Raw genomic sequence first — 18,773 nt, forward strand, 5'->3', positions numbered from 1 at the left:
GTCGAAGAAAAAGTGCACACAGGTGGGCTCGAGAGAGGGCTTAATGAAGGCTGTCTTAAGGTTCTGTAATAAATACACAGAGTAAGCAGAGTCATTAACAATATTGATAGACTGAGCAGAAAAGATCTCCAGGGCCAATATTAAGGCTCTAACCTCAGCTCTCTGAGTGCTAGTAAATCCAGAACAAGTGAGGGAATTAGGCAGTTTCCACCAAATAACCACTTTTCTATTTTTACCAGCACCATCAGTGAAAAGCGTTAAAGCTTTAGGTATGGGGGAGTGAACTACTTTTGTAGACACAACTACAGCAGTACGAGATAAGAACCGAAGTAGTTTGTCAGCAGGAAGGGGCATGCTCTGTATGGCCTGCATAATCAGACAGTGCTATCTGAAGATCTAGAGATAGAGACAATATTGCTTTGAATTGCTTTTTACTCAAAGGAATTCATATGACATCAGGGTCATAATCTAGAAACTGATTGCATTGTCTGCAGCCTATATAGATGACTTTAGTAACTAGCTGGATATAGGGAGATAGTGTTTTAGTCCCAGTACGTGAGCAAAAAACCCATCCTAGGAAGCATAGCCCTGGAGCTGTCTGTCCTATTAATCCTGTTAGGGAACGTTTAGTAGGAAAAACAAACAGTTGAACTGAATATTGCAGGTCTATGCAATCTAGTTACCTCTGAGAAACAGCTTGCTCTATTTCCTCAATTTCCCTTTTTGCTGCAGGAGTTAAATGCCTGGGAGAATCTAGGGTTGTATTGCCCTGTAGGACAGAAAACAGGTTTTGTAACTTATCAGTAGTTATGCCCAAGATGGGGCAAAACCAATTAATATCGCCCAGTAATTTTTGATAATCATTTAAGATATGCAAGTTGCTAGTATTTAATTTAACCTTTTGAGGTCTTACTGACCAGGAAGTTAGTATGTATCCAAGATATTTTCAAGGAGAAGACAATTATACTTTTTCATGTGCTGCGATTAAACCTCTTAGCTGTGTATTCTTTATGACAGAGGCATATAAACTTAAAATCACTGGCTCCGTTGGGGATGCTAGTAAAATATCATCTATAAAATGAATAATCTTGCATTTAGGAAATTCTTTTCTACTTGGGAGCAAAGCCTGATTTACATGATACTGACACATGGTAGGACTGTTCAGCATCCCTTGAGGAAGCACTTTCCAATGAAATCAGTGAGCTGGCCTTTCATTATTGATAGCTGGTATTTTAAACGCAAATTTTTCTCTGTCCTGTTCTGCAAGGGGAATAGTATAAAAACAGTCCTTTAAGTACATAATGACTAAAGGCCAATCTTGAGGAATTGCTGCGGGGTAAGGGAAACCCTGTTGAAGGGGCCCCAAAGGTTACAAATTAGCATCGATAGCCTGCAAGTCATGCAGAAGTCTCCACTGGCCAGACTTTTTGGGAATGACGAAAATGGGTGAATTCCAAGGACTGTGTGATGGTTCTATATGGCTGGCTTTTAATTGCTCCTCAACTAATTCATGGACTCTTTGTAATTTTTCTCCCTTTAAAGGCTACTGTTCTACCCAAATAGGATTTTGAGAGAGCCATGTCAGGGGTAGGGGAGGAATAACAGTGGCCATTATTAGAAAGAGGTCTGCAAAATGACCTCAATTAACTCTCTCATAAATGGGCTAGCAGCTCTGTTTTCTTTAATGCTTTTCCTTATCTCTTTATAAGTGTTAAAGTAATGGGTCCATGTACTCCATTGCCTTGTTGATCTTGCATTACCGGGCAAGAGCTCCCCTTCTAATGCTGCTTACCTAAGACAGAATCCCATAGCTGTAGTGTATCCCTTGTCTTTCTTTCAATTTATTGAAGGAGGGGGCTCAGGCAAAACCTCCGTTTCCTCTTTGGTATTTTGCCCTTTACTGGCGGGGCTGAGGGAGAAGGAGGAGGCGGTAAGGTAGGTAATGATTTCTCCTCCCTTCCCTTTTTAGGTTCTTCTGTGTAGTGCGGGACCAAAGCAGCCCTAACTAAGGCCCATAACATTAGAGATGTTACTGGGATCTCATACCCTTGGCCATGATGTTAAGATTTCTCCACACTTGTTCTCAGAGTCCTATGTCTAGCGTACCTTCTTCTGGGAACCATGGGTTATGGGAAACAGCAGTTTGCATTGGGTCCCTTATGAGCCTGCAAAACTGAGGCTCCACTAGCTTTAAGCAGCTGTTTCAGTACTTTTATATGCTGTTTCTGTTGAGCCAATAACCACTGTGCCATGATGAAGCCCTAGCCTGAACAGTTCCCTCGAACTTGCAAATCCCGAGCGGGCACCAATGACTTACTGCGCAGTCTCTTCACCTTCGTTTTTGAGGGTTCCATCGCAATCCATTGCAGCGTTCCTCATACGGGGCACCACCTGCCGAGTCTGTCCCACAGACTCTGGCCGAGTGACGTATGAAAGAAGTATGCTGACACAGGTATTTTGCCTGACAGTGCATGGCTCAGCACCGCCAACAAGAGAGTGCAGCAGCCACCAACAGAGTGCAGCCCACCCTAAGCCAGCCCCGCTCGCATTTGTTTAGTACAGATTTAATGATAAAGGCTTGGAACAAACACAGTATGTGGGTAATAAACATTGTCAACCCCCCGAGTAGAGAGCAGTCCTGTGCATGAATAATCAAAGGTTGATTTCTGGAGACAAGAGTAAACAAATTTATCTAGATAAATTCATTTACATTCCCTTGTTATCTACTCTTTGCTCTCAAGCTCCAGATAAGAGAATCTGGCTGCCTTCAGCCACAATTCGCTTCCTAAGCTTTTGCAAAATCCCTGGCCTTCCAAGAAGGTTTGCATCTTTCCCTATAACTTTTTCTTACAACTTTTCCCACCACCCTGACCAAACTCCTACAGGAGGTAGCAAAAAAGAGACGTATAATGCAGGGAAGAAGGCTGAAAGTGAATGGATAGCAAATGGCTCTGTAGGTGTATTTGTTCATCAGGCATGTATTTGAAAATTTACCATGTGTCAGACACTGTTTTAAGTGCTGGGGAATTCAGAAGAATAAAACAAATTTCCTCCCTTCATGGAGTTTCCATTCTAAATAAAGGCATAAACATAAGTAAACAAATACCACATGTAAATATATATACATATGTACACATGAAATATATATTACACATATGTATGTACATGTGTATTTATATGAAAGTGATAAAAGCTATAAAAAGGGCATAGAGATTAGAAATTTTCAGAGAAAGTTTCTTTGAGATGACAATAAAATGAGAGAGCAACCTTTGCACATATACTCTGGTGTAATTTTGAGTGTCACTGGCTATGCAGAAAACAGTAAAGCAGGAAGATCATTTAGAAGGCTTTTGCAGTAACCCAAAGAAATGATTGAGTTGTAATTTTTTTAATAGCAGTCTTGAAGTACATTTGACATACAATAGACTATACATGTTTAAAATATATAATTTTATAAGTTCCGGCATATGTATATTACCTGTGAGACCATAACTACAATTAAGATACTGGAAATATCCATCAAACCCCTCAAATTCCTTGGATCCTTTTCTAATACCTCTCTTTTACCCCTTTTCACCCCAGCCTTCTCTAAGCAAAAGCTTTCTATCAGTACAGATAATGTGCTTTTTCAAAAATTGTATATGAATGGAATTGTACTCTATGGACTCTCTTTTTTTTTTTTCCTGGCTTTTTTACTCTGCACAGTTATTTTGATACTCATTCATGTTGTTGTATGAATCAAAAACCCGTACCTTGGTATGGCTGAGTAGTATTCCTTCACGTGGATATACCACAGTTTGTTTATCCATTTACCTGTCAATGAATGTTTGGATTGTTCGCAGTTTGGAGCTGTTACAAATATGGCTGTTACAAACATTCATATACCAGTCTTTATGGATATATGTTTTATTTCTCTTAGGTAAAAACCTGAGAGAAGAATGGCATGGTCATATGATTTGTGTATGTTTAACTTTTTAAAGGCTGCTAAATTATTTTCCAAAGAATGTATTTCCCACCAGCAGTATAGGAGAGCTCTCCTGCCTTTCTTAATTCTTCATTTGCTGAGAATTTTTAACACAAATAAATGTTGGATTCTGTCAAATGCTTTTGTGCACCATTTGAGATGATAAGCTTTTTATTTTTATTTTTTGGTCCGTTAATATAGTGGATATCATTGATTGAGTTCATAATGTTAAAACAACCTTACCTTCAGTAATACACAATTTGATCATGACTTATTATCTTTATTATATTTCTTAAAATGCTATTAGTAATTTTTACATCTATATTTATGAAGGATAGAGAGTTCCTAGGAGATTCCAGATATTTATAAATTTATCTTTTTAAATAAATTTATAATTTTGTGGACATCCGAGAAATACTGAAAATCTACATAGTTGCCTAAGCCATCAATGTGAGAATACTTCACTGTTGGGCAGCTAATATATCACCGTTGGGCAACTGTGTGTTAGTCATACACAGTTGCCTGAAAATTTCCCAGCTACATCACATTTGCATCCCTAGGCAGGATGACTGAGATGACACGTGAACCAGTGTCTAATAACTACTGTCATTTCAAAGAATGGTGAATGTAAACCTGTGTACACAGGTGTTTGTTACTATTAAAAACACATGCAAACATTCATGCAGATAAGTTGATAACCTTTAGCAGTGAGATAAGTTCCCTTCTAATCTTTTGTTTTCCTAGTGAAAATATGATATTAGAGATGTGAGGAGAGATAAGAAATGAAATATATTCAACTAGGATTCTGGAAAATTAACTGATTATAGAAACCTCGTATTGACAAACTTAGGCTACATTTGAGATTTGTGAGGTCCTCATTTACAATTGAATTAAAAGCTAGATTGTTAACTCATGCTGCTCTTTTGGATAGGTACTCATAAGAGTGGGTTTATTCTTTGAAGTTCCTTTAGCTCTTTAGTCATTTAAATGTCATTGATTTTTTACATCTTGCCTTATTTACTTACCTTTTTTTAATACTTAAATTTATCTTAAAAGTGATACTATTTTCCCCTCTAGAATTTTAAAACTTTGTAAATTATAAAGAATTGCTTAGAAATTATGTCTTTCATTTTATTAGCTGTATTGAGTGGCCTTTTTGATGCTAAATGATATCTAATTGCATCTCTGCTCTTTGAAAATATAGGGCTGCTATACTTTAGTGTCTGAAGTCTACATTAATGACAATATCTCCTGGCCATAATTCTAAGAACATGATTTCAGTGGATAGTAATTCACCACATTTTTTATCTAAGTATATAACCTCTTTCTTTTCTAACATTGGTTGGGGATAATCTCAATAACATTTTAAATACTCAGCTGGCATAATTACACTTTTATTTTAACAAATTTTCAGTTTATTCTTAAATTCTTAGGGTATAATTACTTTTTTCAGGTTCTATGTACCTTAGCTTTTCCTAAATAACATTCTGAGCTCTATAAACATGGTATGGATTTATCTGGTTTAAAAAAAAAGTGATATAAAAGCAAAGACTACTCTGTGTTTTTTAATTGACAATAATAGTACATATTCATGGGATATATAGTGATGTTTTAATACATATAATGCAAGCAAATACCCTGATCTAGTCACTATACTGTGTATTTTTTATATGCAGTTGGTAAAACAATGATTTTCAGCCCTGATTCTACATCAGAATTGCCTTTGACACTTTTTATAAACATATTTTTGCAGATTTCGTTTCTGAACAGTATGTTTTGATGGACCTAGGTGGGGCTGAAGTATCTGAATTTTTAAAAACTACACAGGTATTCTGATTTGCAGCAAGAATTAAGAATGGCTAGCTTAAACTTTTTTTGCTTGACCCCTCCTGGCTCCATGAGACTCAGCAATACATCTAAAAAGAAAAAAATCAACTTCTTTACTCCTAAACTTAACTATAATCAAACCTGGACTGCATCTGCCAGTTTTTGTGCAGTGCACACAGTTGCCAGCCTAAAACAATATATAGCAAGTTCTTAGGACTGTTACTCGGGAAATGCCCAAGATATATATGCTTGGCCCCTATGTGTCCTAGGAGCTGCAGGCAGAGAATTATTGCACAATTGCAAAATAATTGGTGTCACAAGGCAAGTAGTAATCATAATGAACCTTTTCATGTCTGTTAGTTCATGATGAATAAAAAACTGTCTGATTTAAGATCCTCTACCTTCCTTCTATCATTATTCCAGACCTTTGAAATATTTGCTGGCAAGTATATCCTTTTAGAAAGCTACTGTACAATGAATCCTCATATCTTTCCTATTTCAACTGCATTTTTTTTCCTATCCCTGAATAAATTTGCTGGGATTTTTATTTTCCACATCGGAAAATAAGACATAAATTCCTGACATTCTAAAATTAACACAGCCTTTTTAAAAAATCTAAAATTAATTTTAAGGAGTTTATTATCATTTAAAAGAGGTGGGTCACTGCATCTTAAGTAATATTATTATCATTATTTTCCATTATACTCTCATTCTAGCCACAGTCACAAAAATTTTAAAAAATCGAATGCCAAAGTTTTTTTCAGTCTCTTTGCCCCTGTTCCACCATGATGCATATTTGTTGTAACACTAGAAATAATTCTAAAAATCCTGATGATTCATTTCACTTGTAGAGTTGAGCTATACCTTTTGAATGAATTTCTTAGCTATGAGATTAAGTAAATGGAAGCAAGCTTTAGTATAGTAAAATACAATGAAGGAAGGTAATAAAATTTTTTTCATTACCTTTATCTCTTATGTCTCAACTCTTCAAAAATCCATTCAAATAGTTTTTTCATGCCATGTATGTATTTTCTGTCTTTACATGCTTTAAGTAAATTTGTGTTTAGCATTGGTTTTAAGTTATAACAAGTTAAATTACAAGAACTTTAAGGAAGAAGCAGGACCTGTTGCCTGCTTTTGCATTTGTCTAGTGGGTTTCTGAAAATACGTCTTCTCATTAGTTACATTGAATACTTGTTTATATATCGAATACATTGAATCATTTCATTGAGTATATTGAGTATATCAGTTGTATACTTGTCAACACATGATTGTTTTAAAATTTTAGATGATATTGGTGCCCATATGAATGTAGGAAGAACTTATAAAAATTTAAATAGAACCAAAGAAGCTGAAGAATCTTACATGATGGCTAAATCACTGATGCCTCAAGTAAGTTGCCATAATTTATCTGTTGTGTCATATCTATTAGATGTCCATATTGAATAGAATTATCTAGAAGGAAAATCTTTATCTTTTCTTCAGTTGATATAAAAGTAAAGTGTCTAATGAATCATCTATTCCTATAAGTTTTAGAAAGAATTACATTCTTCTAGCTCACTTAATGTAATTTTTTTTTTTTTTTTTTTTTTTTTTGGAGATGGAGTCTTGCTGTATTGCCCAGGCTGGAGTGCAGTGGCGCGATCTCAGCTCACTGCAACCTCCACCTCCCGGGTTTAAGCGATTCTTCTGCCTCAGCCTCCCAAGTAGCTGGGACTACAGGTGTATGCCACCACACCCGGCTAATTTTTGTATTTTTAGTAGAGACGGGGTTTCACCATATTGGACAGGCTGGTCTCAAACTCATGACCTCGTGATCCACCCACCTTGGCCTCCCAAAGTGCTGGGATTACAGGCATGAGCCACCATGCCCAGCCGTAGCTCACTTAATTTTAAAAATTGTTTTTACACAGCCCATTTGTAAACACTAAATTCATAAAGTATGAATTTTAGATATTCTTGATTATGAGTTATCAGCGAGTTATATGACTTTAAATAAATATTTTATGTATATTAAGCATACTATTCGACATTATTCCTATCAAAAAATAAATAAAAGTGATAAAATTAATAGATACATCTCTTGCTATATTATGTCTATCAGTTGTTATAATGATATAAGATTCATTAAATATAACATAGTATCAAAATTGGAAGATCTGACCCTGTGTCAATTTTCATGTTATCAGCAAAATATTTTTGGGTTGTGACAATAGGGTAATTTATTCCAGAATACTGAGGACTCACTTATCTGGTGAAGTTTGGAAATTAAACACTCTAACTGATTATTAAGTTAAGGTTCTTATAATATATAGTATATATGGATCCAGACTTCCAGTGAACACAATAAATTAGATATGATAAAAACCAATAACAAATACAATTTAACTGTTATAGTTAAGGATTAAAATAATCCTTAAAATGTCATACAGTTCAACTTTAAACCCTGTCACTATTAATATGACTATAAATATTATCACAATTGAGAAAACTTCAGCCCAGCTTAAGCAATTTTTTCTGAGGAAATAAGAGCTGCTAATGTTACCACTTTATTAAAAATAAATAATAAAAATGTAAAAGAAAACACACAAAAATGTAAATAAATATATTTTACTTATAGTATCCTCAAAAATGTAATTAAATAATACTTTGTGCCATTAAGGATATATTTTTTCGTTCATGCCACCTCAGTAGATTATTGTTAGCTTTTTATTTGTATCTATCTTTTTCTGAAGTCAAACAAATCAGAACTTATAGAAGTCAAGCTCTCTAAGGTTTGATCAAAACAGAAATAGAACCCCGATCTCTCAGGCCAGTGTATTTTTTACACTATGTTCTGTGTTATTTTGAATTAGCCAATAGGAATATGTACTTTTGATTTTTGGTACTGAAATATCAAATCATGAAAATGCCTTTTCTTCTAAACAGATTATTCCTGGTAAAAAATATGCAGCCAGAATTGCCCCTAACCACCTAAATGTTTATATCAATCTGGCTAACCTGATCCGAGCAAACGAGTCCCGACTGGAAGAAGCAGATCAGCTGTACCGTCAAGCAATAAGCATGAGGCCCGACTTCAAGCAGGCTTACATTAGCAGGTATCCCAGTTCAACTTAAAGCTATCATTATGGAATATTGAAACTGCATCTCCATGTATATTTTCAATGAATTGGCTTTTTTTGGGAAAAAAATATATTTTTAATAATCTTAGCAACCAAGTGCATAGAAGGGCATAACTTTTTAGACTGACAGTCAGATTTTATTGATTTGAAATTAACAAGGGGAATCCCTAACTTGCAATAGCCAACTTAGGTTTTGTATTAAGAAAAGGGTAGAAGCAGCTCTATCTTAGTTTCATTTTCTTCCCATCACCAAAATTGTTCTTTTCCTATTTAAATTAAAACTTGAAACTTACATTTTATAGTAGTTACTTCTAATATCAAACTCTCAGGAACTTTCTGGGGTTTTAGAATTGATTGGTCATTGATGCCTTTGACACAAAGAAAACATCTTGGTTCTCAGCAAAAAAAAAAGTTTTCTGGTAACTACATGTTAAAACTTCATTTATTTTCTTATGTATGTGTTATCACTTGTATTACTTTTGAGGAAAAAATGTTTTTAAACTTTGTTTTGTAGCCTGGTCCAGAAAACTAATAGTAATTCATAGCATTTTTTCTGTGGGGAAAGTACATTCTGAATTTAAGTTTTTGAGATAAAATCTGTTTGTAAGTTGGGGTTGTCTTTGTTCCGCCGTGCCCAGTACTTATTGAAGCCCATTGAGTTTAGCAGGGCTGTATCTCTGAATAACACCTGTCATGTATTAATCCGTAAAGAACTATTCAACAATCTCTACATTAAAAAAATAATGATTTGGACAAACATTCATTCTAGAAGTGGTTTTAATGAGAATATTAATTGTTGTTCCTTTTATTCCTGTGCTGATACTATAGGAAAGAGTAGTATTATAAGAACAACTCTCATATCACTACTTAAATATGATTTGTACATATGTAAAAATAATTATTTAAGCAAAATTACTTTTTAAAATTTTCTAACGGAAAATAGAACCACACTAGAAAGATTTATACAGTGGTTTCTTAACTGGTCCTCAATTCTAAGTGTGTTTCTCAAAGTTATCTGTAGGTCAGACTCATCCCTCCCACTCTTCCTGATCAACTTTTTTTAGTCCTTTTTCTGTTTGTTTGTTTGTTTGTTTGTTTGTTACAGAGTCTTGCTTTGTCAGCCAGGATGCAGTGCAGTGGTGTGATCTCGGCTTACTGCTACCTCTGCCTCCTGGGTTCAAGTAATTCTTGTGCCTTAGCCTCCCTAGTAGCTGGGACTACAGGCACGTGCCACCATGCCTGGCAAATTTCTGTATTTAGTAGAGACAGAGTTTTGCCATGTTGGGCAGCTGGTCTCAAACTCCTGATCTCAAGTGATCCACCCACCTCAGCCTCCCAAAGTGTTGGGATTACAGGCACGAGCCACCATGTCCAGGTTTTTTTTTTTTTTTTTTTTTTTTTTTTTTTAAAGAATGGTCATATTATAAGAAGACATTGATGAGGACTAAATTAATATAAGAAGGGGTTACAGATTTTGAATATTTTGGTTTTTTGCACAGTGAGCCTTCTATTATAGATTCAAATATTGGAATTTCTCTTACCACTACTATATGTCATTTTTTTCTTCTAATGCTATTACTTTTTGTCACCTGACAAATTCATTAATCTCTCACTCTGGCTAGCTGTCCTTTTTCTGATGCAGTTTAGTCTGTCTCCTTTTAAGATAAATTCAAAGAATCTATTTTCTCTGTCCTCCTTCTTGGATTCCTCCTGATAGGTTGCCCTCTGAAATCAGGCATAATTTTTTTCTTCTTAAATAATATTTGAAAATATATCAAGCCAAATATACTGAACTAAGGAGTTCAGATTTGAGGACAGTTTCAAAGAGTTGTTTTTGAAAGAGTTTTTTAAGACTCTTGAGTTAAAAGAAAAAAAAAAGCTGTATGTGGAAAGGCTTAAAACTTGGCAAAAATTGTATCTACAAACTGAGATGGTAATGTTGTAAGTAAAGCTTGTGTTTGATTTTTCCACAGAGGAGAATTGCTTTTAAAAATGAATAAACCTCTTAAAGCAAAGGAAGCATATCTTAAAGCACTAGAGCTGGACAGAAATAATGCAGATCTTTGGTACAACTTGGCAATTGTATATATTGAACTTAAAGAACCAAATGAAGCCCTAAAAAACTTTAATCGTGCTCTGGAACTAAATCCAAAGCATAAACTAGCATTATTCAACTCTGCTATACTAATGCAAGAATCAGGTATGTTTTCTCAAAATATTTCTATGTTTAAACAAATTGTAGTTTATAATATAATAAAAACCTTATTTTAACTTTATTACCCATAGCAAACACTTTATGTGTTGACAGTTTATAGCAATACTGTGCTTAGATGATTTATAGGAAGAATATTTAAAATACTTGAAGTAAACTATTTTCAAGTAATATGCATTCTAACATATGATAATACTGATTTTTAATTCTTCTGGCATGTGTTAAGACTAATTTTTAAGACAGTCTATTAAGCAACATTAACGATTTTGTATTTTATATACACAAATATGTAACTTATTTTATATATAAACTCTCCAAATAATGTGAACTTGTGAAATTTTTTACATAATTAGCTGTGAGGAGCTGAGAGCGTATATTTTCAAAAATAGCGTTTTATTTTCTTTTGATTCATAAGAGCAAATACTTTTGGTGCCATTTTATATCCAATTTTACTACGTTTTCTGAGATATTATTGTAATTTTTTATATTTCCTATAATTTAGCAAAACTGAATTACTAACCACAGTAAATCTGGATCCTTCATCCATATTTTATATAGGAATTTCAGTTCTGCCTCATAAGATAGTGTATATGATTTATAATCTTTTTAATTTCTAAATTAGAAAAAATCTCTTTATTATAATGTTTAGTTATTTCTTAGATACATTTCTTAAAACTTTTGTAAAATATGAAAGAATCATAAAGTCATAGTATTTTAGCACTAAAGAGGACCTCTGAGTTCGCATTTGCCAGTCTTCTATTTAATAAAGACCAAATAGATTTTACGACTGTCCCAAAGTCATACGACTAAGTAGCTAATCCAAGATAAGAACTGAAGTCTCCTGATTTATTTTCAAATGTTCTTTATCCATCGTGCTGCCAAATAAAAGAATAGAGAGAAATCTTTATGCCTGGTGTACAAAAAAGTATAAATTTATAGAAAAGCTAATATTTTTGTAAGGTTATCTACCTTGATAATCATGAAAGATGCTCATTATTTGACACAAGATTGTACTATAAGGTTTGTAATTACAGAACTTGAAGATTTTTTTTTTTTTTTTTTTTTTTTTGGCAATAGAAATTATCTCAGTGGAGATTTGTTTCCTGCCAGGCAGTGGCTGATGCCACTTTGGGAGGCCAAGTGGGAGGATCACTAGAGGCCAAGAGTTTGAGAATAGCCTGGGCAACATAGTAAAACTCTGTCTCCACAAAAAATTTTAAAATCAGCAGGGACTGATGGCACATGCCTATAGTCCCAGCTACTCAGGAAGCCAAGGTGGGAGGATTGCTTGAGCCCAGGAATTTGAGGTTACAGTGACCTATGGACACAGCACTGCCCTCCAGCCTGAGTGACATAGTGAGACCTTGTCTCAAAAAAAAAGAAGATATATGTTTCCTAAATCCTAATTTTATAGCCCTATATTTAATGGTATGTTTTTGTCCTCGAAACATTCCTAAAACTTTAAATTAACATTTTTAAAAATGTGATATAATAATTCTGAAGCTTTTTTCTACCCAGTAATAGTTACTATTTGCTGAACATTTTTTCAGTATACATCATATAATTATTAGAAAACTCAGTTAACCCAAAGAAGTTAAATAACACGTTCAGTGTATAAAGTCATAATGTTATCAGAATCAAGATTGAATACATGTCTTTGTTGGCAAATCCCATGCTTCTTTCTCTGAATTCTCTATTTTCCCTCTGCTATTTCCATTTGAATTCTAAATTATAAGAGACATTTCTCTTCTTTTGGTTTCTGAAGCACTCTTACTGCTTTAAAGGAAAAGAAGTAAGCTATCTTTTTACTGTTTCAAATATTTTGCTTTTCCTATGAAGACTTCTAGATTTTGCTTTCTACTTATTTTAACTATGGAAATTAGTTGTTTTGAAGCTGTCTTTTTGTAATCTAAGTATTTGAAAATGGCTTTGTTCCTCACATTTAATTATTTTACTAACAATATATTTTTTCTTTAAAAAAACTTTCTAGGTGAGGTTAAACTCAGACCTGAAGCTAGAAAACGACTTCTAAGCTATATAAATGAAGAGCCACTAGATGCTAATGGCTATTTCAATTTGGGAATGCTTGCCATGGATGACAAAAAGGACAATGAAGCAGAGGTTTGGATGAAGAAAGCCATAAAGTTACAAGCTGACTTCCGAAGTGCTTTGTTTAATCTGGCTCTCCTGTATTCCCAGACTTCAAAGGAATTAAAGGCTTTGCCAATTTTGGAAGAGTTACTCAGATACTACCCTGATCATATCAAGGGCCTCATTTTAAAAGGAGACATTCTGATGAATCAAAAGAAAGATATACTAGGAGCAAAAAAATGTTTTGAAAGGATTTTGGAGATGGATCCAAGCAATGTGCAAGGAAAACACAATCTTTGTGTTGTTTATTTTGAAGAAAAAGACTTATTAAAAGCTGAAAGATGCCTTCTTGAAACATTGGCATTAGCACCACATGAAGAATATATTCAGCGCCATTTGAATATAGTCAGGGATAAGATTTCCTCATCTAGTTTTATACAGCCAATATTCCCAACCAGTAAGATTTCAAGTGTAGAAGGACAGAAAATTCCAACTGAAAGTGTAAAGGAGAGTAGAGGTGAATCCAGACAAACACAAATAGTAAAAACAAGTGATAATAAAAGTCAGTCTAAATCCAACAAACAATTAGGAAAAGATAGAGACGAAGAGACCCCCCACAAAACAACAAAAGATATCAAAGAAATTGAGAAGAAAAGAGTTGCTGCTTTAAAAAGACTAGAAGAGATTGAGCGTATTTTAAATGGTGAATAGCACTAATATTTATCGTGACAATGGTATCAAAGAACATCAATCCATATCATGTGATTGCTTTTACTGGGAGCTTTGAAAAAAAGTTCAAGGGTTCCTAATAGCCAATCATGAGCTGCCTTGAAGTAGGATCAAAATAAGATTTTCATTAAAGACCTGTATTATCCCAGGATGTATATTATATATCGCTGTGTTCAGAGTTTGGGTGAATATAGCAGAAATATTACAGTGAAAGTGACAAATGTACAACTTTTATTATAGAAAGAAGGTGTTTCTGGCAGTGTAATCTTTACTGCTCTCAATTAAAAATAATTTTGAGGCCTGAATGATAATCCCTTGAGGACAAATCCAACATATGCTGGTTTATTCTGTTAATTCCCATTTATTCGCCTACTTCATTTTTCTTGCACCTCTTAGAATCTATGAATTGAAAACACTTATCGAACACTTTTTTTTAAAGTAATTCTGTTTAATCAAGGGATTTGCACTACAAAAGAATACTGGCTTTTTTTTTATGTTGAATTCCTTAGTTGAGTTTTAGAAGGAATGCTGGATGAAACATTTTTAAATAAGTCATGACATGTTAGCTTGAGAATGTATTTTCATAACTGTATACTTGTTTTTAACTTTAAATGCAGTTTTGAATCAGGTAAAGTTTGACATATATAGCTACGTACACACATTTTTAATGGTGCTCATATATACTGTACTTTTTGTTGTTTGATTTTACTTATTGAGAGTGTCACAACATGACTCACATAATCATGATTTTTTTTTTACTTTTACTCCCCAAACTATTCACGTTTCTTTAGGTCGTAGTCATTGAGAAGTCCCAATAACTCTAAACTTTTGAGGTATAACATAGTAAACTTCTCTTTCATCTTTGTGTTAGCTCTCTAGTCTTAACTTGAATTTTAATTTTTCTGTTTCCAAAGTCACAATTTAATTATTCTTAGATACCTTAAGCCAATGAATTCAGTTCTGTTTGACTGAAAGCAAAACAATGTGACAGTTTATTTTCAGACACTAACTTCTTGATATTTTGTTATGGTATATCTTTTTATTACATATTTATTTTGACTACTGAGCTTTCGTAAAATATTTGAAGCTATTTTAATCATCAAGTATGGGAAACAAATTGCTATTGCATTTTCCTATATATGCATATATTATGGTTTAACCAGAATTGTATCATTTTTGGCCTATTGTCTAGCTATAAAAGATAATTAGCCTACTATAGTATTAATAAACTTTTCAGTTGGTTTGGGAAAATTTAAACCTGAAAAATAGGTTAAAAGGTAGTTACAAATTAAACTTACTAATTTAAACCTGATTTTTTTTTCTTGAATTAAAATACATTTTAAATGAGCTTTATAATACCTTAAAAAGTTGGTTCTAATTTAAAATATGAAAGCTCTGGCTATCATCCTGGGATAGTAATTTATAATTAAGTAGTATTTCAAAAACTATATAATTTTTAATTCCTTTGAGATAACTAATTTCTAATTATATGTTTCAAAAACCATATTCCTGTAATTTTTTTAAGAATTGTTTTATAAATAGGCCATAAGATACAAGGTCTGCATTAAAAACCCACTTTTACTAGGTTCCCTAAGGATCTGCCATAGATCTTTTTTTTTTTTTTTTTTTTTTTTCCAGGTAGTTTAAAGCAAGCGCTGATACCAGTGGGAGTTGGTCTTGATCTAGGAGACTCTGTTAAGCATCCAAACAATGCCTAATTTCAGTTCTTAGGTTATGGGTGTGACTCCAGATAAAAGATGTGGAGAATACCTCATGTACTATGACTTGAAAATGAAATCTTAAAATTCTTATGCTCTCTCCATATATCTTAAGGAAAAGTTTCTGGGTGTGATTTATTTTGCCATAGTATCAAGTGGAGGGTGGTTCAGAAAAGTAAAAGGAAATCTTTTGTGACAGCAGACTATAATAGAAGTTTGAGTAATATTTTAATAAATTTATATAATTATTCAAATGATAAAATGTATTAATGTTATCCAATGATTTGTATTAAAAAATTACCTTATTAACACTTAGAACTGTGCCTATTACATAAAAAGTGCTCATATATTTGAATTTTAAATTATTTACTTAAGACCACCATAAGTAATTCATAATTTAATAATTGTTTTAAATCAGTGGTTTTCAACCCTCACTTCATATTAGAATCATATGAGGACTTTTCATACAGAATCCATCTCATAACAATTAAGTCTAAATTTCTGGAAGATGGAGCCATGCTTGTTTTTTGAGTGGATTCTAATTTGTAGTCAGAGTTGGAGACCACTGCTCTAAATTAGTTCAGGGAAATCCTTTTATTTCTCCCATGTTAACGTTTAAAATTAGTAATGTACCCAGTTAAGTTTTAATGGTTTAAATTCCACTAAAGAACATGTTCTTCTAATAATTAGCATTTGTTACATGAAATTTAAGAGCTTAAGTTCCATCAAACTAGCCCTTGTGTAAGATTATTATTTCTTATCTGTAACTTCAAAATAGATGTTTCATTCAAACTATTGAGGTGAGAAAAGGTAATGGATTTTTTTTTTTCCTCTGGAGCTGCCTGTTCGGAGAGATGGAGGAGGTGGGCACATATAAGGTCAATTCAGTAACCTATGGTTCAGAGTTCTGATCATATGTAAGTCTGGAAAAGAAAGCTTATCACAGGTTTGTATGCTGGTGAATGGATAGAGTTTTAATTCTCACTGTCTCAAAAGAGAATCAGCTCTCCAGCAGTTCTAGAAAAGCTTTGACAATCCCCAAAGGGCAGTGTTACCTTACTCCTTCACTGCTTCTTAGGAGGTAGAATTAAGTTTCTGGAATTACACCTATATGTTTTCTTATTAACATTCAGAATTGGGAATATTAATTTTTGCAGTGAGTAGTTTTCTGAAATTGGTAACTTGGAGAGTAAAATAATGTATTTTGCTTTTCAATTTTGTGTTTACTTTTATGTAAAAATTTTGGTATGTGAATTACACAGTTCTAATAAAACCTCATGTCTTTTCATTACATCTAATTTGAACTCACAACTTCATGTTACAGAATGCTTCTTTAAAGATGCTTTAATGAAAAGTATTAAAATATATAGATTTGTATGTCAATTTATACTTCAGAAATCCATATATTTGTCATATTTATTTTTTTAGAAACCTCCTAATTGGATAAGTAGATGGTATTTAAAATGAATGCCCAAAAATCTCTTGTATCTTTGTCCAAAAGTTTATCTGTTGGAAGCTGTCAGCCATTCATGTAGAGAGTTTATAAGAAAAGAATTTAAAATTGTATGCATTTTATATTACTATGGTATCTGTGTACCATATTTCTAAATATTCATTATTAAATTGGTACTTCTTAAAAACATAACCTGGCTTGCCTTTTAGTGTTAAAAAAATACAATATTGTATATACAGAAATTTCTTCCTTTATGAAGAAGAGCTGACATGTATCATAATTTATTTGCAGTGATCTGAGAAAGACCTTAAATAAGTTTCTGAGAGTGATACATTTTCAAACATGAGTGACAACAATCAAATTAAGAAAAGGAAACAATTCAGACTTAGAATTTTATAGGAATTTCATTTCTATATCAGCCTGGTATTGCCTCTGGCATAACTTAGAGGAAATTGTTCTACCTATATGTCCTCAGTTTCTTCATCTACAAGTTGGGAAAAACATTTTCCTCTTAAAGTTACGAAGAGGATTTATATATTTATATGATATATTGTATCTATTAATATATTTAAATTGCTTAGAGTTTCTAGCACATAGCACATAATATTAGTTATTAGTATAAACACAAGGCTTAAAGTTTTGGATTTGATCCATATGACTTAATTTGTATTTGTGCTAGTAGCTGTAATGTTAGTGACAGGATAGCAAGCAAACGATTAGAAATCTAATAGTAATGCTTGTTCCTTAGCTATCTATGCTAACAAGTACATAGATGATAGCCTAAAATTAAATCATACTTAATAAATTAAGCTAAAATGCATAACTGAGATACCTTAAAATTGTACTACCTTGTGCTGTTCACTGCCATTAGGGAGGTAGCATAAAACGAAAGATAAAGTCTGAAGACTGGATCCAGGCAAATTCGTGTTCTTTGTAACTCACTTTCTTCATCAACATTTCTGTGACTCAATGGATAGCATATTTTGATCAGGTAGCACGTATAACGTGATGCTTTCATGTTTCTGCCTTAAATAAAATAACCCTCAAAAAACCATTCTACTTTGCCCTTTCTTAGAGACTTGCATGGTCAACATTTTGTTCTATTTCTTGCCTCCTCCATGGTTTAGTTTCAAGTATTGGGACCATACATTGACTAAACAAACCCATATTAAAGTATAAATTATGGGTGAATCTTATTAGCCATATCAAAGGTTAAGTCAAGTAAACCACTTTCTTTGTAAAGTTTCAGGCAGTAGAGTGGGTTTCAGGGATGTGGTGTTTCTCCACCATTCTTCCTTTCTAACTAAATTAGGTCTCAAAAAGCTTTCTAACTGCAAAAAAAAATTCTGACCAGGTAACTGTTTTGGATTGGCCCTGACGGGCCAGGTTACTGACCTTTGAGAATTTCAAATTGAGTAACCAGATTGTTAACAGAATCAGATCTGGTTTTAACAGTGATAGGTGTAAAAGTCCTGGGCAGTAGATAGCATGCAAGTTTTTAACATGGTTTCTTTTATGGCTATTTGCTTCCATGATCTATAGTTTTCATTGCAGGCTTCTTTTTCTCTTCCTATCACTTAAATACTAGTGAATACTAGTGTTCTTTTTCCGCTCTTTTTCTCTCTGTGGAGCAGTGGTTTTAGCTTAATGTATTCCA

At 33.3% G+C, this 18,773-nt stretch overlaps 1 protein-coding gene across 5 annotated transcripts in view; it reads left to right on the forward strand.

Moving 5' to 3' along the window:
* The window catches only part of TMTC3 (transmembrane O-mannosyltransferase targeting cadherins 3), a 55,540-nt gene extending 38,232 nt beyond the window's left edge, over positions 1–17,308 (forward strand). For all 5 annotated transcript variants that reach the window (XM_021922742.2, XM_021922744.2, XM_009181389.4 and 2 more), the window contains 4 exons: positions 7,080–7,183; positions 8,720–8,889; positions 10,887–11,113; positions 13,116–17,308. In XM_021922742.2, coding sequence (XP_021778434.1) covers positions 7,080–7,183; positions 8,720–8,889; positions 10,887–11,113; positions 13,116–13,927 — 1,313 coding nt within the window. In that variant the 3' untranslated portion in view covers positions 13,928–17,308. The remainder of the gene's footprint in view (positions 1–7,079; positions 7,184–8,719; positions 8,890–10,886; positions 11,114–13,115) is intronic.
* Positions 17,309–18,773: the final 1,465 nt, after the last annotated feature.

Source organism: Papio anubis, chromosome 9 (assembly GCF_008728515.1).
Source record: "Papio anubis isolate 15944 chromosome 9, Panubis1.0, whole genome shotgun sequence".
Lineage (NCBI taxonomy): Eukaryota > Metazoa > Chordata > Mammalia > Primates > Cercopithecidae > Papio > Papio anubis.